This window comes from Prionailurus viverrinus, chromosome C2 (assembly GCF_022837055.1).
Source record: "Prionailurus viverrinus isolate Anna chromosome C2, UM_Priviv_1.0, whole genome shotgun sequence".
Taxonomy (NCBI): domain Eukaryota; kingdom Metazoa; phylum Chordata; class Mammalia; order Carnivora; family Felidae; genus Prionailurus; species Prionailurus viverrinus.
The window spans coordinates 85,571,650-85,599,168 of record NC_062569.1 but is presented as its reverse complement, the minus strand read 5'-3'; the positions used below and the strand labels follow the sequence as shown (position 1 = coordinate 85,599,168).

The following is a 27,519-nucleotide window of genomic DNA, read 5'->3' as shown; positions in this document are numbered from 1 at the left end:
TCCTAGTTCCTCGCCGGACGCTAAAGATCAACGCACGAATCTGGAAAGTACCATTCTTTTAATTCAAACATTTTATCCAAATTTGAGATATTCGTAGATATAGTCATAGAAATTCAATTATGAGGCCATTTTCACATTTATATTTTATAATAGTGGCAACTCGAGATGTACAAAGGGCAGTCTGGAGCAAGTTATTCCGTTTTCTCTTCAACTCGGGCCTCCACCACTTGGGCTCGCTTATACGTCACTTCCGGGGGTCGAGCTCTTGAATACCGGAAAACGCGCGTGCCGGGCGGAGAGGCCTGGCGCGAGTGCTGTGCCGCTATGGGTCGCAGAAGAGCGCCCGATGCCGGGACTCTCGGCCGGGCCCTTATCCGCCAGAAGACTCAGCGGAGCCGTAACCACCGTCACGCCGATTCCTGGGTAACACAGAGCTTTTCCTCTAAGCCTTTCTTGTCAGGAGATCCGCCTGGGGTCAAAGGTCACAGGAACATTTTCTAGGGAAAGTGACGCCGAAGTAGGGTTTTGAAAGATGAGTTGGTGCATCGCTTCTCGGCCTTTTGGCTAAGATCAAGTGTGAAAGATGAGTTGGTGGAAGTTACTGTCAGACCGATAAGTAGTCCTTCTAGCAAGGCGCAGAGGTAGAGGCTTGAAGGGAGGGCTACTGTGATGGTGAAGCTATTGTGAGAACTTGAAGGATCTCGAATGCCAGGGACGTTGAGAGTTTCTGAGTAGGAAAGACAGAAAAGCTACTAATTTTGGTGTTGTTCAAAGAATGCAACAACCCCAGGAGCGGCTGCTTGCCACCAGAAATAACAAAATAACGCAGATGCTTGCTGCATCCTTATTATTCCCTAAGGGTTTCGCTTTGGAAGATGAATCTCCAAAATGTGGCGAGCTGGCCTAACATTTCCCAGGGCCTGGGGATGAACATAATTTTAAGATCCTTGAAAAATGGATGAGGTAATTTGACTTGTTTGGTCTACTCATACTCCCAGGTATTTGAGATTCACTTGGTTTTCCGTAAGAACCTACGCTAAAATAAAAAATATCCCTAGTGCTAACTCCCTGCGAGCCACTCTCACGCCGTCTGATTCCCATCCGTTCCCTGGGCAGAGTAAACGCATACGGGGCTCTGCAACAGTCAGCAGGTCCAAGTTACTCCGTAGATTACTGATAACTTTTCATTGATTTTGAAGGAATTTGTTGTATATCCTTTAGGAAGTGGTAAGAAGATTGAATATGAATTCTAAACGGGATTCTAATCCTTACTCTGATTTTTTTTTTTTTTTTTTTTGCTGGCCTGTGGCCTTAGACTACCTAATCTTTTAACCTTCAACTTTGCAATTTATTTGTACCTGTGCTGAGCATGTGGCTAGAACAGTGTTTATCAAACCCTGTATTGCTCCTGGAAATTAGTTATGTAAGTCCCATCTACTGGTTTTTTTTTGTTTTTTTTTAATTTTTTTTTTCAACGTTTATTTATTTTTGGAACAGAGAGAGACAGAGCATGAACGGGGGAGGGGCAGAGAGAGAGGGAGACACAGAATCAGAAACAGGTTCCAGGCTCTGAGCCATCAGCCCAGAGCCTGACGCGGGGCTCGAACTCCCAGACCGCGAGATCGTGACCTGGCTGAAGTCGGACGCTCAACCGACTGCGCCACCCAGGCGCCCCCCATCTACTGGTTTTTTAACCCAACAGGATAGAATTCAAAATATCAGTGTATTACATGTGATGAGGTAACTCTGCTTCAGGATTCTGTCGTTTCTATTTTGCCCTACTGAATGGCACAGAATTGTATCACTCTCAGGATCACAGCATTTGGAGGACTTTGTAACATGTTAAAAAAAATTTTTTTTTAATGTTTGTGTATTTTTGAGAGAGAGAAAGAGAGACAGCATGTGCAGGGGAGGGGCAGAGAGAGAGGGAGACACAGAATCAGAAGCAGGCTCCAGGCTCTGAGCTGTCAGCACAGACAGAGCCCGACATGGAGCTCGAACTCACAAACTGCTAGATCATGACCTGAGCCAAAGTCGGACGCTTAACCAGCTGAGCCACCCAGGCGCCCCTAAACATGTATTTTTTACTGTGGGTCTCCATCAAAAATTTTCTACGACATCTGCCAGGATCAGACAGTCTGGATTCAAATCCTACCTCTACCACTTATTAGCAGCAACTCTGGGCAAGTTATTTTTATTTATTCAAGACTGTTTCCTCATCAGTAAAATAGAGTTAATAAAATTTAGTTCAAAAGGTTTTGAAAATTAAATGAAATAGTGAATGGAAAGTGCCTGTTAAGAGGTAAACAAGTGCTCTTTTAAGTGTTAACCAGTGTTAATATTGACTCTAAAGGGCCTGACACCACTCTCAAGACCACAGAATAGTTCCTTGGGAGTGTAAAGTTTCTTCAAGCGTCAGAGGCAGAAGAGAGCAGCTGTCTTATTTACCCTGTGTTTTATTCATAGTTGCACACAAGTGAGCTCAATGATGGCTACGATTGGGGTCGTCTTAATCTTCAGTCAGTAACTGAACAGAGTTCCCTCGATGACTTCCTTGCAACTGCAGAACTTGCAGGGACAGAGTTCGTAGCTGGTAAGTGGCTTATTTCTGAGTACATGGGACACTGGTCACCTTTCCATCTTTGCTGACTAGGTACAAATATGTCTGCTTGGAAGTGTTCTGTAGACTCTAGTAAACTCATAAACAGGGACGCCTGGGTGGCTCAGTCGGTTAAGTGTCCGACTTTAGCTCAGGCCATGATCTCATGGTTTGTGAGTTCAAGCCCTGCATCGGGCTCTGTGCTAATAGCTCTTCTGTCTCCATCTCTCTGCCCCTCCCCTACTGGTTCTCTCTCCCTGCCCCCCACCTCTCAAATAAATAAACCTTTAAAAATAAAATAAATTCATAAATGAGCTGTCTTTAAGCAGAGGCACATATCCCAGAAGAACGTGGGAATTTCTACTCAAGTAGAATCAAGCTGTGAGGTTCAGGATGTGCCACAGTTTTAAAATTAAGTCTAGGGGCGCCTGGGTGGCTCAGTCGGTTGAACGACCGACTTCGGCTCAGGTCATGATCTCGTGGTCCATGAGTTCAAGCCCCGCGTCGGGCTCTGTGCTGACAGCTCAGAGCCTGGAGCCTGTTTCAGATTCTGTGTCTCCCTCTCTCTGACCCTCCCCCGTTCATGCTCTGTCTCTCTCTGTCTCAAAAATAAATAAACGTTAAAAAATAAATAAATAAATAAATAAATAAATAAATAAATAAATAAATAATAAAAAATAAAATAAAATTAAGTCTAAAAACACCTTCAGATTATGTACCTCATTATATCAAAAAACTCAATCTCTTGTGGGATAAAGACCAGTCAACATTATGGTGGACAATACCAGCACTTTCCAGAAAATTTTTTTTTTTTTAAAGTTTGGTTATTTTTGGGGCGCCTGCGTGGCGCAGTCGGTTAAGCGTCCGACTTCAGCCAGGTCACGATCTCGCGGTCCGTGAGTTCGAGCCCCGCGTCGGGCTCTGGGCTGATGGCTCAGAGCCTGGAGCCTGTTTCCGATTCTGTGTCTAACCCTCTCTCTCTGCCCCTCCCCCGTTCATGCTCTGTCTCTGTCTCTCCCAAAAATAAATAAACGTTGAAAAATAAATAGCTTTAAAGTTTGGTTATTTTTGAGAGAGAGAGAGAGATGCAGAGTGCAAGCGGGGGAGAGTCAAAGAACGAGGGTTTTTTTAAATGTTTATTCGTTTTTGAGAGACTGAGTGTGAGTGGGGGAGGGCAGATCCCAGGCAGGCTCCAGGCTCTGAGCTGTCAGTACAAAGCCTGACTCGAACCCACAAACCACAAGATAATGACCTGAGCCCAAGTCAGATGCTTAACCGATAGCTACCCGGGCGCCCCCAGAAAATGTTTTCTGATACCATAGTTAGAAGCAAAATCCTGGGCCTGGTGCTGTTACTTAGGCAGTTTGAATTGTGTTTTGTTTTTTTTTTTAATTTTTTTTTTTTTAATGCTTATTTATTTTTGAGACAGAGACAGAGCATGAACGGGGGAGGGTTAGAGAGAGGGAGACACAGAATCCGAAACAGGCTCCGAGCTGTCAGCACAGGGCCCGATGCGGGGCTCGAACTCACGGACTGCGAGATCGTGACCTGAGCCGAAGTTGGCCGCTCAACCGACTGAGCCACCCAGGCGCCCCTGAATTGTGTTTTAAAGTACTTGTTGACACAGGGTTGTGAATTATCCATGCACGTAATCTGTTTTAGTCACTGCTGTCCTCTTTTTTTTTTTTTTTATGTGTCTTCTAAGCACAGAGGTAGCATTATAAACTATTTCTATTGCTCTTTCATTATGATAAGTGTTATTGTGTTGTTTAGCAAATTCATTGATTTGTTTAGATGCTTTTATTGGGCTTCAGCTACTATCAGGGATTGTCTTGGCTATTGAGAGTACAGTGTTGAATACAATGATTTTATTTCTGCAAACTTTTGTTTTAGGTGTTATGAAAGAAGTCTGTAGCAAACAATGGGATCACAAAAGATGTAGTTAGTATTCATTCTGTCTGAAAGAGGACCGGGGCCACTCAAGAAAAGCTCTATGCTTGGGCTGAGTCTCAAAGGGTGACACAGGTGAGATGACACAGGACAGTATACATGAGCAGGCAGAGGACTCCAGCTAAGATGTGAGCAGCAGCTTACTTTGTTCAGAAAATGGCTAGAAGTTGGCCTTGCAGGTGCTTGAAGTACACAGACACAGGATGTGATGAGCAAACACAAGGGAGGTGGGCAAGGTTTTTATCTTATTTTATTTTTTAATGTGTATTTATCTTGAGAGAGAGGAAGTGGGGGAAAAGGAGAGAAAATCCCAAGCGGGCTCTGCACTGTCAACAGAGAGCCCGATGCAGGGTTCAAACTCAACGAATTGGGAGATCATGACCTGAGCTGAAATCAGGAGTCAGACACTTAACTGACCCAGGCGCCCCAGCAAAGGCTTTAAATATTAAAAATATTGAAAAGTAGGGCTTTTAAAGGAGTCTTTATAGAGGCTTAAGCAGGTATGAAACATGATTTTAGATTTCATTGTTTTGAAAGGTCACTGATGGATTTTGAAGAGGAATGACTGTCCAGCAAGAAAAGCAGGCCAGACAGAAATAGTAGTAGAAGAATGGCACAAAAAACTGGAACAAGATTACTAGGGAGATGTGATAAACCAGACTTTGTGGAAGGGAGTGGAGTGAGTGAAGAAGAGTGAGGAGAGGTAGAGCCATCATTGGAGGAGAGAGAAAAAGGAGTAGAAAAAGAGGGAGGTGGGTGGGGCGCCTGGGTGGCTCAGTCAGTTGAGCATCCAGTTTTGGCTCAGGTCATGATCTCATGGCCTATGAGTTCGAGTCCCGCATCAGACTCTGTGCTGACAACCTGGAGCCTGCTTCGGTTTCTGTGTCTGTCTCCCTCTCTCTCTTCCCCTCCCCCACTCATGCTCTGTCTCTCTCACTCTCAAAAATAAAATAAAAACATTTTAAAAACTAAAAAAAAAAGGAAGGTAAAGAAATCGAGTTAATGAGCGTGTTGTATTCTTTTGAGATACTTGACTATGGCAGAGAGGTTGTGTGTGTGTGTGTGTAAAAGTTACCAAGGTTAATAAACCTATGCATAGGTTATAGGGTGAGAGTGAGCAGAGAGGGAGAGGTTGAATATACATTTGGTTTGACAGGATCAAAAATTTAAAGTACATATTTCATGACCTGGTGTTTCCACTTTTCAATACTTGTCCTAGAGCAGTGGTTCTCAAATTTTAGTGAGCATCACAGTTACCTAGGAAACAGATTCCTGGACCCCTCCTCTGGAGATTCAGTAGGTGTGAGTTGAGCCTGAGAATTTGCATTTCTGAAAAGTTCCCAGATGATGCTGTATTTTAGCAATGAACACTTGGAAACAACCTAAATGTTCAATAGGTGGGAAAATGGCTAAACTGTGGTATAAACACACTGAAATACTCTGTGGCAGTTAAAAAGAATGAGGTAAGTTTCTGGATACTAAAGTGAAGGATCTCCATGACCTGTTACACTAAAAGACCCAAGATGGGGCACCTGGGTGGCTCAGTCAGTTAAGTGTCCTGACTCTTGATTTTGACTCAGGTCATGATCTCGTAGTTCATGAGTTCGAGCCCATATAGTGTGGTACCATTTACATTAAGAAAATAGTATGACCAATCTATATATGTATGTGTGTATTAGGAAAAACCTTGGACGCCCACACATTTAATGGATAATCTCAAGGGAGGGAACCAAGTTTGTAGGGGTGGGCAGAAGGTTGGGAGTTGGTTATAGAGAATGTTTGCCTTACTTTATTGTTGAATGTTTTTACAAGGAAAGTTTATGTATTGTGTAATTAAAATTTTTAATTTTTTTTTTTTTTTTTTTACTGTTTTATTTTTGAGAGCAAGCAGGGGAGGGGCAGAGAGACAGACACAGAATCTGAAGCAGGCTGCAGGCTCTGAGCTGTCAGCACAGAGCCCGACATGGGGCTCACCTTTGGGGGAGGGGAGAGGGACTGGAGATGAAGCCAATCATAAAGGCCAGTGATTTAATCAAGTGTGCCTACATAGTGAGCTTCCATAAACCTTTCAAATTCCATTAAAATTTCTCATTAAAATTTATTTCGTACACTTTTCTCTCTGTCCCTCTGGCCCTCTCCCCTGCTTACACTCTCTCTCTCTCTACAATAAAAAAATAATTTATTTTATGCTTTTTCTTCCTTTCCCTTAATAATGAATGTGGAGGTGATAGAATTTTGTTTCAATTCTCTGTAGCCTGCAGACACTGCTGGACACACAGGGATAGGGATTCTTAACCAGGAAACTACATATTTCACCTGTGTGTGAACCCTGCAGATTGCATGCTAAATTTACGTGCGTGTGTGTGCACGCACGCGTATGTTTTTGGATTGGTTGATGATCAGTGATTTTTAAGTACATTTTCATGTGAGTTCCTGACCTAACAGAGGATTGCAGAATAATGACAAATGCTAAATGTTCTTTGGGAACTCTTTACTTTTAAAAGATGGCACAGGTAGTGCTCACTCCTTGTTTTCAGCAAATAAGGAGAAAATGTGATGTTGTGGTAACATATATTTTGTCTTCACCCCCTGATTCCTGATACAAGAGCTTCTAAAACCCTTGTTGGTAACTTCCTGAGTCAGGGGTGAGAGGAGTGTCTTTTGTTACTCATAATAATCCCCTTACAATTTATTAACTTCTGAGTTTATGCTAATGAGGAACTTGTGGGTCCCTAGGTAGCTTCTACGCAGGGCTGGTTGCAGTAGGAACCAACCCTGTGATTATGGGTTGCAATTTTCAGGACCTCAGAAGAGGTGCTAGAGATTAGGCTAAACACCAGTAACCAGTGATTTAATCAATTGTACCTGTGCAATAAAACCTCCATAAAAGCCCATTCAGAGACTTGGCATCTGAAGTGGAACAGTCTTGTGGGACTGAGCCTTTAAACCTGTAGAGTGTGACACTAACTCTTGATAGTGTCAGAATATGATGGAATTGTAGGACATCGAGTTGTTGTCAGAGTTGGAGAGCTGGTTGCTGGTGTGGAAAAATGCACCCATTTGGTGTCAGAAGTGTTGTAAGTAAAAACAGTTCAGAGACAAGTGGCTGTATTGTGTTACTTGCGGCAACCCTGAGAGCATTGCTACTGAAATCAGAAGGGATACTTGGCTTTTTTAAAGTTAGGAGGTTTGGTAGCGGGTGCAGTAGAGTAAGGAATTTTAATGTTGAGTTGGAGGGTGGTTGTACCATATGGTTTTAGCCAAATAAGGAAGGAAATGAAGCTTTGAGCTGGATGTGGGACTGGGAAAAGAGGAAAGAATCAAGAGGGTAGAGGCATGGACAGAGGTTAGACACAGCAAAGTGGGAACGTCAGGTGGGGGATCACCATTGGAAGGAGAAAGAATTACCAAATATGGGGCTAAAGGGGTGTGTGTTTTGACTTGGTTGAAGATGGCATGAATGACAGTAATGGTTGGGTGGACCGTACTCTATGTTACTGGAGTGTGCAGACCAAGGTCATAGATGGTGTTGTTAGTCTGATGGGTAGCAGGTAGCACTCTGCTTGAAGGTCAAGAGGAACACTCCTAAAGGTGTTCTGTTGTGTTTGAATAGGACCTTCCCTTAGCAATTAGGTAAGAAGTTTAACTGGCTTCTCTCAATGGAATCCTCTGCCCATGGAGACTAGGTGGCTATGTGTGGTGAAATAGAGAGGCCGAGAGCAGCTTGGGGGGATAGGGCCCTAGAGCAGGGCTCTCCGTAGTTTATACATGAACTTGACATTTATTTATTCCTTTCAGTTGTTATACAGCATTAATTGTGGGCATTCATCATAAATATCTTACATAAATTGTAGCTGTGTAGTAGTTGACCGGTGTTAACTGGAGTGAGTCTTTTTGCTGAATCTTTGCTTCCCCACCCACTCTTATTGTCTTTAATTATTCTCTATGTGTAAAATGAGATTGGTTGTGCTGAATCTTTGTAGTCTCTTCCCACTCTTACGGTTTGTTTCCTTGAAACGCATTCAGTATATGGAGTTTTATAAAATTAATACTTGAAAAGATGGTTGACCTTTTGAAAGCTTTAGTAAAGGTTTTTTTGTTTTTTGTTTTATTTATTTATTTATTTATTTATTTATTTTGAGAGAGAGAGAGATCAAGCAAGCAAGCACACACACAAAGGAGGCTGGCAGAGGGAGAGGGGAAGGATCTTAAGCAGGCTCCATGCCTAATACCATGCCCAACATGGGGCTCAATCTCAAGACCGTGAGATTGACCTGAGTCGGATGCTTAACTGACTGAGCCACCCAGGTGCCCCAAGATTTTTTTCTTTCATTCCTTTTTTGGAAATTATTTATCCAAGGCTGGAGGTATCTAAATCAAGAAAGCTTAAAGGGGCACCTGGGTGGTTCAGTCGGTTAAGTGTCCGACTTCAGCTTAGGTCATGATCTCACGGTTTGTAGGTTCGAGCCCTGAGTCAGGCTCTGTGCTGGCAGCTCAGAGCCTGGAGCCTGCCTCAGATTCTGTGTCTCCGCCCCCTCCCCTGCGTATGCTCTCTCTCTCTCTGTCTCTCTCTCTCTCAAAAATAAACATTTTTTTTTTTTTTAATCAAGCTTAAATTCTGTTTTAGGTACTGTATTTTTAGTTTTGCAGGTAGTGATCAGTATTCACTATCTATGTTGTCACTTCAGTAACAGTACTTTCTTTTCTCTAAACAGAGAAGCTGAATATTAAGTTTGTGCATCCAGAGGCTAGAACTGGACTGCTGTCTTTTGAGGAGAACCAGAGAATTAAGAAACTCCATGAAAAAAACAAACAATTCCTGAGTGTACCACGGAGGTGAGTTGAACAAGAATGTGGGACATTATAAGGCATAACAAGACCCCTGAGTATAAAATTTTTAATTTGGTGTTCTCTTTTTGCCTGTTTCCTTTTCTCAGCTGTCATTATTAAATCCAAACCCCATTTTATTTTGGTAACTCGTGGATTGTTTTTTCCCTCTGTAATTGTTTCAGACCAAAGTGGGACAAAAACACTAGTCCTGAAGAACTCAAACAGGCAGAGAAAGATAACTTTCTAGAATGGAGACGTCAGCTTGTCCGGTGAGTATTAGAAGATAGGAAGATTTGTCTTGAAATTCTGAGTCTGACATTTTGGTGTGTTTGCACTATTTGCATTTTGAAGGCTTGATTCTTTTAGAAGGGAAATGGTAGATTTCTTCTTATAAGTGCGGTTTCTTTGTGCAACTAGCATTGCTGGGTACTCATGCATCTTTGCCCAGAGATGGTAAATTGATTACTCTGCTCCATTCCTGGCCTTCTCTCTTTTTCATACCCTTCTGTAGCCATTAGTCATCCTGGAGTTGATCACCGCTCTCTTGAGCATTCCTCCAGAAAGAGGTGCGTGGGAGAAATGTCATTTTGTGTGCTAAACTTCCAGGGGTTAAATAGATTAAGTATACAGTTTCAAATTTGATTTTCATATTGACTCAGTAGAAAGTATATAAAAACAATTTGATAGTATTTGTGTGCGTGTGTGGGGGTGTGTGTGTGAGCTTATTTTTTAATGCAGTTAATTTGAGTGTTTATACTACTGGAAACCATCAGTTATAATCTGGCAAAGATATAAACTTTTCATTCTAAAGCCAGGCTAGAAGAGGAACAAAAGTTACTATTGACTCCATTTGAAAGAAATTTGGACTTTTGGCGCCAGCTGTGGAGGGTGATTGAGAGAAGGTAAGTTACCATTTTCTTTTTGTGTAACCAAGACATTAGTAGTATTACATTAATCATATCTGGATGTTGATGAATGCTCATAGGCTCACGGGGCGGGGTGCTCAGGGCTTAAAATATGCAAAAAGCTATTGATAATTATTATAAAAACTGAAAATAAGATGCTGTATTTCTTTTAAAATACTGATTTTTTTTTTTTTTTTTTTAGTGAACACTTTGATAGCATGTAGGAATGGTAAATGTTTTCTGTAAGATGAGTTCTAAAGTACCTACAGTTATTTCAGCAAATGTCTGTTGACTTCTATTGGAAATATGGAAAATATGGGTGTGAACAGGAGTAGGTGTCTGACCACAAAGAGAAAATATGTTGGGCAGTGGGCATCAGGGGCACACAAAGGAATGAAATGCAGTCTTGTCAGATGATTCAATACCCAGTAAATCCAAAGTGCTTATGATTCTTGCTGTGTTACAGATAGAAAGGCAGTGGGCTGTGTTCTTACAGAGGAAGGAGCAGCTGATAAGGATTGGGCGGAATCAAGGAGTGGTTTATTTTAATTGGAATTAGAAGGGTTAATTTTGAAAGGGTTAATTTTACCTCAATTATAGGTAAAAGGTGGATTATACCTCAAATTTTTTTTTTTTTTAAGTCATTTACATGCCTTCCCCATCCTGCTCCCTCAGGGGCAGAGACAGGGCTATTGGGCTGGAATATGGGGAAGTCTCAGTAACAAGGCAAATCTCTAAGTCTGAAAAAAAGTAGAAGCTTGCTGCTGGTTCCCAGGGTCTGTGCAGGCCCCTTTGATTCAGTTAGGCTTCAGTGAGGTTTGGGAAGACCCACTATGATTCTTCTGGGAACTTCTTGGGAGCAGAGTGGATCTCTCCTTCAGTGCCTCATTAGCAGTTGAAGATGTGGACTGCTGAAATGCCTGTTTTCTTATTTCCAAAGAGAAATAATAAGCTTTAAAGTAATGAAACCTCACCTTGGAATACTCCCATCTGCACATTTACAGTATTGTTTTTTCTGTTTGTTTTTTTTTATTTTAGATTTTCTATTATATTGTCTGTCTTTCCTCTCTGTTCCTTTTTTTTTCCATTTATTCTGGTTTCTGACTTTTATGTAAGAGGCCTTTCTCACATGTCAAGCGATGTTTATTGTCTGTTTGTATCTAAGAATGAAGCATTACAAAGGGGATTGACAAGACCACCTGTTTGGATGGAATTTGCCAACTGGTGACTTCACTGTATAGGACTGAACAGGGATCAGTTTTATTTTGTTGAAATACCCCAAAATGTTAGGCTCTATGGGTGTTTTCCCTAGATCCAGTCAGTTTCTTAAAGATAAAAATTCTCTCCTACTGAGAACGTCGCTAAAGGTGGGAGTATAATACAAGGTGTGTGGGCATGTTCACCATTGGGTATGTAGGCTTGTTTAATCCACCCTTTTTCAGTATAGCGTCTCTTTCCCGTCTTCTCCTGTTGCTTGAGGTTCCAATTCTGGAGACTCTTGGGTTCATTTTCTCTATAAGAAACCCTAGCCATCTGCTATTGGAATAGAAGAATCAGGCGGCATAACTGCCAAACTGAACGGAACAGAAGAGAGCTCCTCACCAGATTGATGTCAGTCCCATTCTTCACCCTTGCCTCAAGGCCTTCATCTGACGCCTCTAGTCCCGAGCTCCCTCAGGGCTCTGAGGCGTGAACAGGCTTCTTGATTGCGCTACCATGTCTCAGTTGCTGCTGTTCTTTCATTCTCTTTATCCTAACGAGCATCAGAGTTTGCTTTTGTTTTTGTAGGTTTTAAGAGGGAACAGAGGTAACCATATGTGTTCCTTCTTCCACATTTGAGAGACTTTTTATGTCCCTAAATAAGCTACTGGTTTCCCCAGAGTGAGCCTGTAGCTTCAATAGATTTACAATATTACTTGTTCTGTTAGTTTCATTATGTTGTATTTTTCTGTTTATAAGAGAGAGCGTATTTCTAGCTCAGTATAGTTTAGATCACATGGAAGTGGATCTGAATTACATAGAAATTTTTTTTTTTTTTTAACGTGTATTTATTTTTGAGACAGGGAGAGACAGAGCATGAACAGGGGAGGGCCAGAGAGAGGGAGACACAGAATATGAAGCAGGCTCCAGGCTCTGAGCTGTCAGCACAGAGCCCGACGCGGGGCTAGAACTCAACAGACTGCAAGATCATGACCTGAGCCGAAGTCGGCTGCCTAACCGACTGAGCCACCCAGGCGCCCCACATAGAAATATTATTAATAAAGGGACTACTGCCACATTTTTTAACAGGAAATATTGATGTGTTTTGCATAGCAGATGTCTCCTGTTTGGTAATAGGCTAGCTAAGCCATCTGGCTCTTTAATTTCGAGAGTCGTTATTGGAAAAGATTCGATGTATACCCTGTCATTGAAATGCAGGAAGCTGCTGGGGCACTGAGGGCAGAACACTGTATTCCAGTAAGATAAGGCATTATTGTGCTGCATGAGCCTTTTCTGGTATACAGCACTTTGCATGTGCTAATTCAGCACATGAAGCAACTGCCTTTTTTTTTTTTTGATGTTTAGTTTATTTTTGAGAGCAAGTGTGAGTGGGGGAGGGGCAGAGAGAGAGGGAGACACAGAATCTGAAACAGGCTCCAGGCTCTGAGGTGTCAGCACAGAGCCCGACGCGGGGCTTAAGCCCATGAACCATGAGATCCACCGGAGCCAAAGTTGGACACTTAACCAACTGAGTCACCCAAGATCCCCAAAGCAAGTGGTCTCAAGTTTGTCTTTTCTTCCTAGCGTTTCTGAGCTCATTATTGTTTCTCCATGTTTGCTGGGTAGACCTAATGTTTGTGGACCTTGCAATTTTAGTTTATTAGGTTTTGTCCATGTTTTGCAGTCATTGTTCCATTTACTGTTAAATCCTCCCTTTGAAAGTGGTAGCTATTACCTTAAGAAATACTGGGACCCACTTAATACAGAACTTAACAATGTGTCTTAAATTAGCAAGTCTGTGAATTCCTTTGAATCACATTATGAAGCTGGAAATTGAACTAGTCTGAAAGAAAATGAACTGTGAGGGGCACCTGGGTGGCTCAGTCCTTTAAGCATCTGATTCCTGATTTCGACTCAGGTCATGATTTCTCACTGTTCGTGAGTTCGAGCCCTGCATTGGGCTATGAGTGCAGAGCCTGTTTGGGATTCTCTCTCTCTCTCTCTCTCTCTCTCTCTCTCTCTCTCTCTCTCTCAAATAAACTTGGAAGGAAGGAGGGAGGGAGGGAGGGAGGAAGGAAGGAAGACACACTTTGATTGTCAAAGCCCTGCCTTATATGATAAGCTTGACTTAATACATTTCCTCAATGTCCAGCCTAGTTGCATAAGCATTACCTCAGAACAGGCCAACCAGGCATGGATTTTTAGGAGACTGCCATAAGTATGTCTGCAGCTTATTTCCTTCCTTCCTTTCTTCCTTCCTTCCTTCCTTTAAATCCAAGTTAACATATAGTGTAATAATGGTTTCAGGAGTAGAATTTAGTGATTCATCACTTACTTATAACACCCAGTGTTCATCCCAAACAGTGCCCCCTTCAGTGCCCATCACCCATTTAGGCCATCCCCCTGCCCAACACCCCTCCAGCAACCTTCCGTTTGTTTTCTGTATTTTAAGAGTCCCATATGGTTTGCCTCCCTGTTATTTTTCCTTCCCTTCCCCTATGTTCATCTGTTTTGTTTCATAAATTCCACATCTGAGTGAAATCATATGATAGCTATCTTTCCTGTGACTTAGTTCGCTTAGCATAATACATTCTAGTTCTGTCCACGTTGTTGCAAATAGCAAGATTTCGTTCTTTTTGATCACTGAGTAATATTCCAGTGTGTGTCACACACATAGGTATACCGCATCTTTTTTCATTCATCAGTCATGGACATTTGGGCTCTTTCCATAATTTGGCTATGGTTGATAGCAGTGTTATAAACATTGGAAGGGGGGTGCATGTGCCCCTTCAAATATGCATTTTTATATCCTTTGGATAAATACCTAGTAGTGCAATAGGGGAGCTCTGTTTTTAATTTTTTGAGGAACCTCTCCCTACGGTTCTCCAGAGTGGTTGCACCAGTTTGCATTCCCACCATCAGTGCAAAAGTGTTTCCCTTCTCCGCAGCCTCACCAACATCTGTTGTTTCCTGAGTTGTTCATTTTAGCCATTCTGACAGGTGTGAGGTGGTATCTCAGTGTGGTTTTGATTTGTATTTCCCTGATAATGAGTGATGTTGAGCATTTGTTTCATGTGTCTGTTAGCCATCCAGATGTCTTTGGAAAATTGTTTGTGTCTTTGGTCCATTTCTTCCCTAGGTTATTTGCTTTTTGGGTGTTGAGTTTGATAAGTTCTTTATAGATTTTAGATACTAACCCTTTATCTGATATGTCATTTGCACCTATCTTCTCCCTTTCTGTCAGTTGCCTTTTAGTTTTGTTGATTGTTTCCTTTGCTGTGCAGAAGCTTTTTATCTTAATGAGGTCCCAGTAGTTCGTTTTCATTTTTGCTTTTGTTTCCCTTGCCTCTGGAGACCTGTCTAGTAAGAAGTTGCTGTGGTCGAGATTAAAGAGGCTTTTGCCTGCTTTCTCCTCTACGATTTTGATGGCTTCCTGTCATATGTTTTGGTCTTTCGTCCATTTTGAGTTTGTTTTTGTGTATGGTGTAAGAAAGTGGTCCAGGTTCATTTTTCTGCATGTCGCTGTCCAGTTTTCCCAGCCCCATTTGCTGAAGAGACTGTCTTTATTCTGTTGGATATTCTTTCCTGCTTGGTAGAAGATTAGTTGGCCATACATTTGTGGGTCCATTTCTGGGTTCTCTATTCTGTTCCATTGATTTGTGTCTGTTTTGTGACAGCACCATAGTGTCTTTGATGATTGCAGTTTTGGTACACAACCTAACCTTACACCTAAGAGGTGGAAAAAGAACAGCAAATAACGCCCAAAAACAGCACAAGAAGGGAAATAATAAAGATTAAAGCAGAAATTAATGATAATGAAATTAAAAGAAAAAATAAACAGATCAACGAAACTAGGAGCTGGGTCTTTGAAAGAATTAACAAAATTGATAAACCTCTAGCCAGATTGATCAAAAAGAAAAAGGAAAGGAGCCAAATAAATAAAATCACGATTGAAAGAGGAGAGATCACAACCAACACCGCAGAAATACAAACAATAATAAGAGAATATTATGAGCAATTATATGCCAACAAGTTGGGCAATCTGGAAGAAATGGATAAATTCCTAGAAACATATAAACTACCAGAACTGGAACAGGAAGAAATAGAAAATTGGAACAGACCCATAACCAGTAAAGAAATTGAATCAGTAATAAAAAATCTCCCACAAACAAGAGTCCAGGGCCAGATGGCTTTCCAGGGGAATTCTACCAAACATGTAAAGGATAGTTACTACCTATTCTTTTGAAGCTGTTCCAAACAATAGAAGTGGAAGGAAAACTTCCAAATTCATTCTGTGAGACCATCATTACCTTGATTCCAAAACCAGACAAAGACCCCACTAAAAAGGAGAACTATGGACCCAATTTCCCTGATGAACATGGATGCAAAAATTCTCAACAAGATACTAGCAAATCAAATCCAACAATACACTAAAAAAAAAAAATTACCATGATCAAGTGGGATTTATTTCTGGGCTATAGGGGTGGTTCAGTATTCCCAAATCAATCAGTGTGATACATCACATTAATAAAAGAAAGGATAAGAACCACATGATCCTCTCAGTAGATGCAGAAAAAGAATTTGACGAAATACAGCATCCTTTCTTGATAAAAAATTTCAAGAAAGTAGGTATAGAAGGAACATACGTCAACATCATAAAGGCCGTATATGAAAGACCACAGCTGATATCATCCTTAATGGGAAAAAACTGAGAGCTTTCCCCCCAAGGTCAGGAACATGACCGGGATATCCAGTCTCACCACTGCTGTTCAACACAGGACTGAAAATTCTGGCCTCAGCAATCAGACAACAAAAAGAAAAGGCATTCATATTGACAAAAAAGAAGTTAAACTTTAACTCTTTGCAAACAACATGATACTCCACTTTTGGAAAACCCAAAAGACTCCACAAAAAAACTGCTAGAACTGATTGATAAATTCTGCAAAGTCACAGGATGTAAGCTCAATGTACACAAATTGGTTGCATGTCTTCTATACTCTAATAATGAAGCAGCAGAAAGTGAAATCAAGGAATCAGTCCATTTACAGTTGCACCAAAAAGACCTAGGAATGAAATACGTAGGAATAAACCTAACCAAAGAGGTAAAAGATCTGTACGCTGAAAACAAAGAAAGCTTATGAAAGAAATTGAAGAGGACACAAAGAAATGGAAAAACATTTCATATGCTCATGGATTAGAGGAACAAATGTTGTTAAAATGTCTATACTAACCAAAGCAATCGACACATTCAGTGCAATCCCTATCAAAATACCACCAGCATTCTTCACAGAGCTAGAACAAACAATTCTAAAATTTGTATGGAACCATCTATCTCTTCCTCCCCCGCTTGCACTCTGTCTCTCTCTCAAAAAAAATTGAAGATTAAAAATAAATGGGGCGCCTGGGTGGCTGAGTCAGTTGAGCATCTAACTTCGGCTCAGGTCATGATCTCACAGTTTGTGGGCTCAAGCCCTGTGTCAGGCTCTGTGCTGACAGCTTGGAGCCTGGAGCCTACTTCAGATTCTGTGTCTCCCTCTCTCTCTGTTCGTCCCCCACTTGCACTCTGTCTCTCTGTCTCTCTCTCTCTCTCTCTCTCAAAAATAAATAAAGTTTAAAAAAAAAAATGTAAATTTGTATGGAACCAGAAGAGATCCCGAATAGCCAAAGTAATGTTGAAAAAGAAAACCAAAGCTGGAAGGATCACAATTCCAGACTTATTTCCTTCCAGTGGCAGTTGCGGCTGCCCCTTAGAGCATCTTTCCTAGCCACAGAGGCAGGATGGGAAGGGTGATCCTCCCAGGGAAGTGAGATACTTGCTCTTGCAGTGCTAGGGTGCTGTAGTCCCCACTACATTTGTGAGGGCTTTAAGGAGCTTGTATCAGCTACAGAAGGTTCTCTTACTCCTGCATCTTCTATGTGACAGAAGTTGGACTCATCATTCCTGCTTCAGTGTGGCATCTTAAGTTGATATTTTCCTGTTTTGTATTTGTGCCATTTAAACACATTGTTGGAACTGATGGATGATGATTTGCTGGATGTATGCTTTCTCTTGTCAGCCCTGGGTTTAAAAAACGTACAGGCTTTGATAGTGGCTGCTGTCAGCAAGTGATTTATTAGTTTTCTTTTGAGGGCTTAACCCCAGTGTGGATTAGGTACTGAGTATGCAGTAGACCTCATCTTGGATTAAAGTATTTGGAATACTCTTTTGCCTCACCAGGAGAGTTTACTAGAAGATCCAGTTGAAGTTTTAGCAATGAAACATCATCAGGGTCCTCTCGGACATAAAACAGCAAGAGAATGTTATGATTACAGGCATGTCCTCTGGTCCAGACAGAGCTCCCTTCGAGCTCCATCAGGAGTAGCTGGTGACCTTAGACAAGTTACTTAACTGTCCTAAGCTTCAGTTTCCTCATACATAAACTGGGGATAATTATACCTTAAAACGATTCATGTGCCAAGTGCTAATATATGGACAGTGTTTGCTATTATTATTATGTGGTCAGTGTTTCACTTCACAATGATTGGAGTATCTCATATTTCTTTTTCAGTGATATCGTGGTCCAAATAGTGGATGCTCGAAACCCACTCCTGTTTAGATGTGAGGACTTGGTAAGTAAAGTGTAACAAAATTCAAATGTGCAGTCCTCGGAGCTGCGGTGGGAGGACGGCCTCACTGACAGCAGTAACTGTAGGCAAGCGTTCTGTTCCCTCCTCTAGCTTCAAGTAGGCCCCCTTTCCTCCCAGGGTCGGGCGCTTACACACTGCTGCTGTTTAGACAGGTGTTTTCCTTCTAAAACAATCATTTTCATCTGCAGGAAGGGACAAACACATGAACTCTCTAGCTTCTAGTTTAGAAGCGAATTTGTTAATAGATATTTGCCAGTGTTTCTCATTTTTTAAGAGACATCGGTTTAAATAACATTGTACTTTTTAGTCCCGTCTTACCCATCCTGTCATGTTCTCTCTCCTCACACCTTACTTACTACCTGCTGTGATATTTTACAGTGAACTGTTTGTAAAACACCACAGGTAGTAATAATTAAGGAGTGAAGATTACATGAAAGAATGTAATACAGGCTTTGAATTAGTACAACACTGTACACATGTGGAGTATTCCTATTTGTGTTTGAGGACCATGATAGTACGATATTTTTAAATCCATTGGTGAGAGACAAAAATCTCATTTGTGAAACTCTTGTGAAGTCACACTCTGGTGTGTTCCCTAATGAAGAGCTGTGTTTGGGAATTAATATCAATTAATCGAGTCTTGTTTTTCTTTTAGTCCCTGCTGGCTGACAAATCTAGCTCTGCATTTCTTTAACTGTGTAAAAGAAACACTTCGGCAGTATCAGAGAGAGGAACAACAGTATTTAAAGTGGAAAGATCTATTACCCTTCAGCAGGACAGGAGAGCATTTCATTTTACCCTTCCCAATTTTTTATGTTGAGGGTACTTCTAAATGTATGTGACCTACCTTTCTCAGAGCTTACTGGAAGGATCATTAGAATGTAGCAGGATGAAAACTCTTTAAATTAGGGTTGACTTAAAACTAGGGGCAGTAAAAATTTTTAGTCATACTTGGGGATCTTCAGTATAATTTGCCCAATATTTACTTGTTTGAAGAGGCCTTTCTAAATACCTTTGTCTTGCCCAGGAATGTTACGTGAAAGAAATAGATGATAGTAAGGAAAATGTCATTCTGATAAATAAGGCAGACTTGCTGACTGCTGAGCAGCGGAGTGCCTGGGCCACATACTTTGAAAAAGAAAATGTGAAGATTATCTTCTGGTCGGCTTTGGCTGAAGCCATTCAACTGATTGGGGACTCTGAGGTAACCTGAGGGCTTTTTCAGGTTGGGTTTCTGGGAGGAAGATTTCAGTTTCTGATTAGTAAGCTTTGGGTTGGTTGGTTGGTTGGTTGGTTGGTTGGTTGGTTTGAAGTTTTGTGGGAATTCAGGGATTTTTGTTGGTTCCCTAAATGCTCTGATAGTAGGATGATCTATACTATAGAAAAATGAGTCACAAGGTTGCTTTCTCTGGTTGTCAAATAGTCTGACATCTCTGGGGCTCTGTGTTACACACTGACACTAGCTAAAATTTTTAATTCTTTTAGATTTTCGGCAGGAAGTTGAATAGGAAGTTTCATAATGACTTTAATAATAGTTTTTAATAGGAGGCAACGACAACCAAAGCCTGTACCTCTACTTCTCAGGACTTGAGTAGAATCTCTTTTGACATTGTTTTCAAAACGAAATGAAGTAATCCTAAAGCTATACCATGTTCTCTTTTAACCCAAATTTTACAGAAACAATTTGGGGGTGGGGTGGGGTGGTGGCGTGAATGTGTGTGTGTTTTAAGTTTATTTATTTTGAGAGAGAGAGCAAGCGTGCACAAGCAGGGTAGAGGCAGAGAGAGAGGATCCCAAGCACAGAGCCCGATGTGAGACTCGAACCCACAAACTGCGAGGTTATAACCTGAGCTGAAGGCAGATGCTTAACTCACTGAGCTTCAGGCGCCCTGTGTGCTTGTTTTAAGTAATCTCTACACCCAGTCTCCACCCATCGTAGGGCTTGAACTCACAGATCGAGTCACATGCTCCACCAACTGAGCCAGCCAGGTGCCCCTGGGGTTTGTTTTTTAGTAAAAAATATAACTAATAACTAATAATAACTATGAAATGAAATTAGTAGTAGAATCTTAGATCTGGAAAAGACCTAAAGTAATACTTTTTTTCCTAGCCTTCTCCTTTTATCTCTGTCAACCATGTATTGACTTGTGTGTTGAGCTGGGTATCAGTGAATATAATACCCTCTCCTGATGAGTTTATAGGTTAGCTCACCTCCATGGCAAACAGTCAGATAATCTCTCTGTGACTACATTAAATGACAGAGACCTGGTAGCTCACTGTTCCTGTCTTCATTTAGAAAGTTCTTCAGGGGTGTCAGCGTGGCTCAGTTGGTCCAGCTCTTGATTTCAGCTCAGGTCATGATCCCAGGGTCATGGGTCTAGCCCCCTGTTGAGCTCCATGCTGAGAGTGGAGCCTGCTTAAGATTCTGTCTCTCCTGCCTCTCTCCCCTCCCCCACTCCCCTATCCACCCCCACACCCCGCTTGCTCGCGCATGCACACACACAATCTCTCTCAATAAAAAAAAAAAAAAAATGTTAGAGAAAGAAAGTTTTTCAGTTTAGTGAAGCTAAGTTGGCCTCCCTAACCCTTGATCTAAGGACTCTTCCTTTGTCCCCTTAGTTCTCTCTTCTGCAAACTGTATGTATTTTCTGCCTTTCTATTCATATTCATTCAATATCTGGGGCACTCTTCATCTCAAGTGCCTGTTTGCCTGTGTCAGGATAACATTAAAATTGGTGGCACCTAATTGAATATGTTATTCTAGATATGGTTTGCCCAGGATGTATACAGAGAGACTATTAACTTCTTGTAATCAGGATACTCCTAGTAATTCAGAGTTTTTGTTAATTCACCCCATTTCAAAGGAGCTATATTATGGTCTTGGCTAATTTAACCTGTGAACAACCAAATCCCTCAAATATCTTTTAAAAATGAGAAGACTTAATGCAAATCTCGCCCCATATTTACATATGGAAAAAGTTTTTGTGTTTGTGGTTGGTTTTTGTTTGTTTTTGAGAGAGAGAGCGCGCACGAGCGCACGCACAAGAGAGCGCAAGTGAGGGAGGGGCAGAGAGAGGGGGTGGACAGAGGATCCAAATTGGGCCCTACACTGACAGCAGCAAGCCCAGTGCGGGGCTCGAACTCACAAACCATGAGATCATGACCTGAGCTTAATTCAGATGTTCAACCAAGTGAGCCACTCAGGCTCAACTTAGGACAGTATTGTTCCTCTGAAATATTGTTAGTGTTTGGGGCTAAGGTAGAGAATTCATTTTGGTTGTGCAATTTGCTTTTCTCTCCTTCTAGCTTTGAATCTGCAGATGTTGTGTGTTTGTGCTTCTGTATATTCTTTCCAGTCATTGATGTTAAATAGGTCAGAACCAAGGGGAGAGCTCTGTAACCTTTTGTGAACTTACTAAGGTACTAATAAGCATTCTGATGTGATGAGTACAGATGTGTTTGCAAGGATAGAACAGTAAGGATCATTCTGTTGTTACTATTGTTAATAAAAACTAACCCATAAAAAGTTTATTCTGTGCCAGGCACCACTATCCTAAGCACTTTGTATATTTTATTCATTTAATCTTCTCAACAGTAAATGTAAGTGCTTATTATCCTCAGGTAGTCTGGCTTCCTAGTTTGTCCTCTTAACCATTATTTCTGTTTCACCTCTTTCCTGGAAGCCAGCATCTTACTGAAGGTTTTTGTTGTTGTATTTTTAAATTATCAAAAATGAAAAAAGGATTAGTTTCTACATCTGTAGTCTTCCCTGAACTGTTACCAAGTAGTACGTTCCACTTTTTTACATAATCTGTTCTCAGGAAACCCTTGTTGCCTCCTGTTGACGACTATCTTTTTAGGGCTCACCAGCTGCCTTGTGGACTTACTCCCATATCCAACTCCGAGTTAACAGTGTGTGGTTATGGAAGATATTCTTTCTTCCTTCTTAGCCATCATTTACTCCTCCCAAGTCTTCTGAAGTCTCTGATGTTTTTTATGATTTCTCAAGACCAATAACTAACTACTGTTGTGATGTATCAGTAATCACATCTGTCATTTGAGTATCAAACATGAACTTACGGGGCGCCTGGTGGCTCAGTCGGTTGAGCGTCCGACTTCAGCTCAGGTCACGATCTCGCGGTCTGTGAGTTCGAGCCCCGCGTCGGGCTCTGGGCTGATGGCTCAGAGCCTGGAGCCTGCTTCCATTCTGTGTCTCCCCCTCTCTCTGCCCCTCCCCCATTCATGCTCTGTCTCTCTCTGTCTCAAAAATAAATAAAACGTTAAAAAAAAAAATTTAAAAAAAAAAACATGAACTTACTAGAAATAGTTTGATAATCACTGTACTCGCCTATCTGAAGCTTGGTTCTTCCTTTACAGTTGTTTAACCCCTTCTTATTTGAAAGAGCATGACAGTTTTCAAGCCGAGTACCTTAGTTTTTTCTTGGCCATCTGTTAAATTGCACTGTTTTCCTAAGAAATTGGCTTTCCCCTTATTTTTATTTTACTATAACTGCCACAAAGTCCTTCTGTTGTCCTTCTCATTTTTCCTGAACCTAAACTGCTTCTAGTTTTAGGTGGGGTCTTTTTTAAAAGTCTTTATTTATTTATTTTGAGAGAGAGAGAGTGCACGTGCATTGGGCGGGGCAGAGAGAGAAATTCCCAAGCAGGCTCTGCACTGTCATCGCAGAGCCCCATATACAAACCCACAAACCAACTGAGCCTTCGAGGTGCCCCTGGTTCACATTATTGTTACCTGTTTCTTTCATATTTTGAAATGATCCAGAAGAGTTCACGGTGAAGACACACCATCTTCTTTGCACTCATTGTTCATTTCTCATAGAAATTGCTCCTAGTTCTGTAGTTCTGTTATAAGCCATACTGTTTTGTTGTGGGTTGTTTTCTTTTTTAAGGTTTTTTTTTGGTTTTTTTTGTTTTTTTTTGTTTTTTTTTTTTTTTTGAGAGAGAGAGAACATGAGCAGGGGAGGGCCAAAGAGCGAGAGCGAGAGCGAGAGAGAGAGAGAGAGAGAGAGAGAGAATCCCAAGCAGACCCTGCACTGTCAGCACAGAACCCAACGTGGGGCTCAAACCCACGAATCATGAGATCGTAGAGTTGAATGCTTAACCAACTGAGCCACATAGGCACCCTCATGCTGTTTCTTTTTGACTCACCAGGCTTGACTGTGAAATCGTGCCTATTTTCTGTGATGGTTTATGTCACTACTTTCCTAAAATTTAGGATACCTGTTTAACTCCCTGTGTCCTCTTCTGTGACGATTACTCATTCTAACATTAGGTAATTTAGAAATGATACCAGGTTTGCATCACTTCTAAATCCAGACCAATTCACTCCTGTTGATACAAATCAATATAGTAATACTATAAATTGTCTTAGTTTTGCTTTAATATCAGTAGGAATTCAGAAGAATTTACACATCCCTAAAGAGTAAATGATTTTTATCTTTTTTTTCTTTTTTGCATATGTGAATAATTTTCGCATGTGGAGTTGAGTTTTGTTTATTTCATCCTGAGGGAGCTGTGCTGCACAGCACTTTGATTGATTAAAGGCAATTATAAAGGAATAGCAGTTTCCTTAAATATGCAAACCAGAGTCTTTAAAAATGCAAATGTAAAAAACTCAAATTATAAATTCTGCCCTTCTTGCTTTGTGCAGAGAAGAGAATGTTAAATGTTTTATTGTTAACGAGAAATGCTTTGTTCTATAGGCCGTTGTAAAATGGCATACTGACAAAGAATTCAGCTTGACATGGGCTTTTCTAAGCTCTTGCTTTCTTTAAAGATGTATCTATTACAGAAGTAACGCATGTTGTTTGTACAGACTTCAAATAATACAGGAATGCATAAAGTGACAGTCCACTGTTCCTCCCGTCCCCAGAGGGCACCACTGTTGATAGTTTGGTTGTGTTCTTGCACTGAAAGACTTACATTGTCTCCCTGTTTTCACCTTTTCTGGTCTCCTTCATGGCTTTTCTTGTCCTCTGTTCTTCAATAACCAGATCTGAATACTTTCATTAGAATGAAAGATGCCATTGTTCTACACTTCTGAACTTTTGTGGTTTCTGTTATTTCATCAGGAACATGTGAACGAGGGTGCTGGAGAAGCCAATACAACCGAGTCCGAAAACTCCAGTTGTGATGAGGCTGAAAATCCTCACAGTGAGACCGAACAGCTCCTGGACGGGGGATCCCCGCCACTTGATGAAGTTGCCAGTAGCGATGAAGACAACAGTGAGTACGAGGACTGTCAGGAGGAGGAGGAGGAAGTTTGGCAGACGTGTTCGGAAGAGGACAGCAACCCTGACGAAGAGCCCTGTGGCTGGGACAGGAAGGAAAGCTGTACTGTGGATTCTGAGGCTCAGGGCAGGAACACCCTGGAGAAGAGGCACACACGCAATTTCAGCCACCTGGTATCAAGGCAGGAGTTATTGGAGATCTTTAAGCAGCTACACACCGGGAAGAAAGTGAAAGACGGACAGCTTACCGTTGGACTGGTAAGGTGAAATAGGTCCTGAGATTGTTACCACATGGGTATCTTTATATCCAATCCATTGGTAGCTACACTGGAATCCAAGGGACTACTAACCAGGCTTCTGGCATCATTGGGAACGTGATTGCCCTCTTGTTGCCCACTGGCATTGTGGGAGTAGGCAGTGTGACAGGAAAAGTCAAAAGTGTACTCTTTCAAGGCTTACATTGGCTATACCTCTTTTCATAGTAATTATCTTCTCCCACCTTCCAGTTCAGCGCTACCAGCCATGTGACTTCGCAAGAAGTACTTGGAAGAGAGCACTTTTAAGACCATTTTCACTCTTCCAGGTCAATATTCTTACCTTCTGGAGGCTTATGGTGTCATGTGATCCTTGCGAATTTGTACTGTAAATGTTCCAGATGCATTCTAGGGAGAATCCCAACATCTTCGGGCCAGGTACAACAAGATTGGTGCTTTGGTTGCATAAGAATAGGGGAAAGGAGGGGCGACTGGGTGGCTCAGTTGGTTGATCCTCCGACTTCGGCTCAAGTCATGATCTCACAGTTCGTGAGTTCCAGCCCCATACCTGGCTCATGGCTTACAGTGTGGAGCCTGCTTCGGATCCTCTGTCCCCCTCTCTCTGCCCCTTTCCCGCTCGTGCACATGTGTGCGCACTCTCTCAAAAATAAACAAAAAACGGGAAAGGAGATCACGTCCCTAGCTACATATACACTAATTCTAGAGGTGGCTGTGAGAAGTACCCAAACCTCAGGGGTGTACAGCAGAGCTCCAGACGGCCCCATCTTTAGCTAAGGAAGTGTAAGATGTTAGAGAAGGTATCTTATAGATCTTCCATCCAAGCAAGAAAACAAAACAGTGAATGAAAGTAGATCATGGCAGCCTTAAAATCTTCTAGCATTTAAGTTACGTGCTGAGTAGAGCAATCCTAATTGCTTTGAAGCACTGTCCCCCTCCCAAAGCGTACTTAAAATGATTATAGCAGATTGACATTTTATTTTAGAACACTAGTTAAAGGAATTGTCCCTGGAGCCAGGCAGACCTAGTGTAATTCCCAGTTCTACAGTGGAACAGATTTACTTGCTATAAACTTTGGGAAATGTAGCTAATTTCTCTTAGCTTTACAACTCCACTTCTGTATATTATTGCTAAAAATTCATTTTCTATATGCCACCAGAAAGCCCAGCTTCCCTAAAAGCTAGTTTATTTCTCACATTTACGGACATGCTAAGCAGCCTCGCCACTTTCTGAATGTCTTCCTCTAGAAATCTTGAAAATAGGTTAATTTACTCATTCCGTGAACATTTATTGATCACTGGCCACATGCCAGGTGTCCTGCTGGGCCATGACAGTCAGTGTATCTCCACCCTCCCAGAACTTCTAATTCCGAGTGTAGGGAGTGGTAGAGAGGACATCCAGCGCCCTATAGGAGTTGTATAATGAGGAACCTGGTCTGCAGGAGGTGGGGGAGATGACAGCAACAGAAGTCCCCTGCCCCCAACAAAGGACATGTAAACAAATGGTAACATTTATGTAATCAAGATATAAATAAACACAAAACATGAGAATATTGAAATTAATGAGCAGTTGTCTGACATATTTATGTAAGAGGTTGCACCTTAAAGTACAATGTGACAATGGAAGGAAGAAGGGCCTTCAGACAAACAAGGTAAAGGTTTAAACCAAGCCCCAGGAATGGAAGTATGTCCATGGACCAGTAGGTGGCAGTATGGCTAAGCATGGAGAGGGGCAAGAGCAAAGCTGAGCAATGGAAGTGATGTGTTACGAGGCCTGTACTGGGGGTGGAAGGTTTGGGGTTTTATGTTCCATGGGGTCAGTATTTGTAATCTTCCAGTCATGCTGACGGAGGATTGTTTGAACCAGGTAAGAAGGAATTGGATTTAGAGGTACAGGGAAAAAAACCTAAGAAAAAGCCTGGAGCAAGACTGGCATGATTTGAGCATTTATTTGAGAATCTTTATATGATTCTGCTAAGACTCACTGAAGAGTTTTAATAGCTTGTTAACCCACAGCAAGTCCATGTGCCATTTACCATTGTTAACCAATAAGATAGAAGCTTGCTGGTAAGTTACTAAAAATTAAAAGTGATTGTATGTTGTGATGATTAAAATACCTATCTGATGCTTGACTTCACCCACAGTGTGGAAAATACAACAGAAACTGAAATGCCTGTAAGATGGGACATCGTGGGTAGAGCTGAGAACAAGGGGCTGAGGTTTACTGTAATATCTGCTGTTACAGCAAGACCTCTACAAATAAAATGTACTTAGCTTGACTGTGCATCACTGGAGACCTGTCTGAATAAATACATCCACACTGCAGGGGAACAAATTGTCCACAAACAGCACCTATTTCAAATAATCTTTTGAAGCAACCAGACACGCTGGAGTTGCACTATTTATGTATTATCTTTGGGTTTGATACACGTACTGTCAGACGCTAGTAACTTAGGTGTCTCTTGCAGGTGGGCTACCCGAATGTTGGCAAGAGTTCCACAATCAACACCATCATGGGCAACAAGAAAGTGTCTGTGTCTGCCACACCTGGTCACACCAAGCATTTTCAGGTATTTCTGCAGCATCAGCCTGTTTCCTCCTTAGCCAGTTCCGCCGGCTGGGTTTTCTGAGTTCTTCACCACTCACATGGTGGTCTTTTCCCTTCCTCTGCTGTGTGCCCAGCGTAAACCTCTCACTTGTCTTTCAGACTCTCTATGTGGAACCTGGCCTCTGCTTATGTGACTGCCCGGGCCTGGTGATGCCATCCTTCGTCTCTACCAAGGCAGAAATGACTTGCAATGGAATCCTCCCTATTGACCAAATGAGAGACCACGTTCCCCCTGTGTCACTAATATCCTTTCTGTTTTACAAAGACTGGTTGTTACG

General features: G+C 41.6%; 1 protein-coding gene across 1 annotated transcript in view; it reads left to right on the top strand.

The window, feature by feature from the left end:
- The first annotated feature begins 281 nt into the window (after positions 1-281).
- The window catches only part of LSG1 (large 60S subunit nuclear export GTPase 1), a 36,762-nt gene continuing 9,524 nt past the window's right edge, over positions 282-27,519 (top strand). Inside the window, exons 1-10 of the mRNA XM_047874121.1 lie at positions 282-423; positions 2,467-2,593; positions 9,265-9,385; positions 9,562-9,648; positions 10,195-10,281; positions 18,033-18,093; positions 19,139-19,315; positions 24,204-24,620; positions 27,102-27,203; positions 27,341-27,484. Coding sequence (XP_047730077.1) covers positions 325-423; positions 2,467-2,593; positions 9,265-9,385; positions 9,562-9,648; positions 10,195-10,281; positions 18,033-18,093; positions 19,139-19,315; positions 24,204-24,620; positions 27,102-27,203; positions 27,341-27,484 — 1,422 coding nt within the window. The 5' untranslated portion in view covers positions 282-324. The remainder of the gene's footprint in view (positions 424-2,466; positions 2,594-9,264; positions 9,386-9,561; positions 9,649-10,194; positions 10,282-18,032; positions 18,094-19,138; positions 19,316-24,203; positions 24,621-27,101; positions 27,204-27,340; positions 27,485-27,519) is intronic.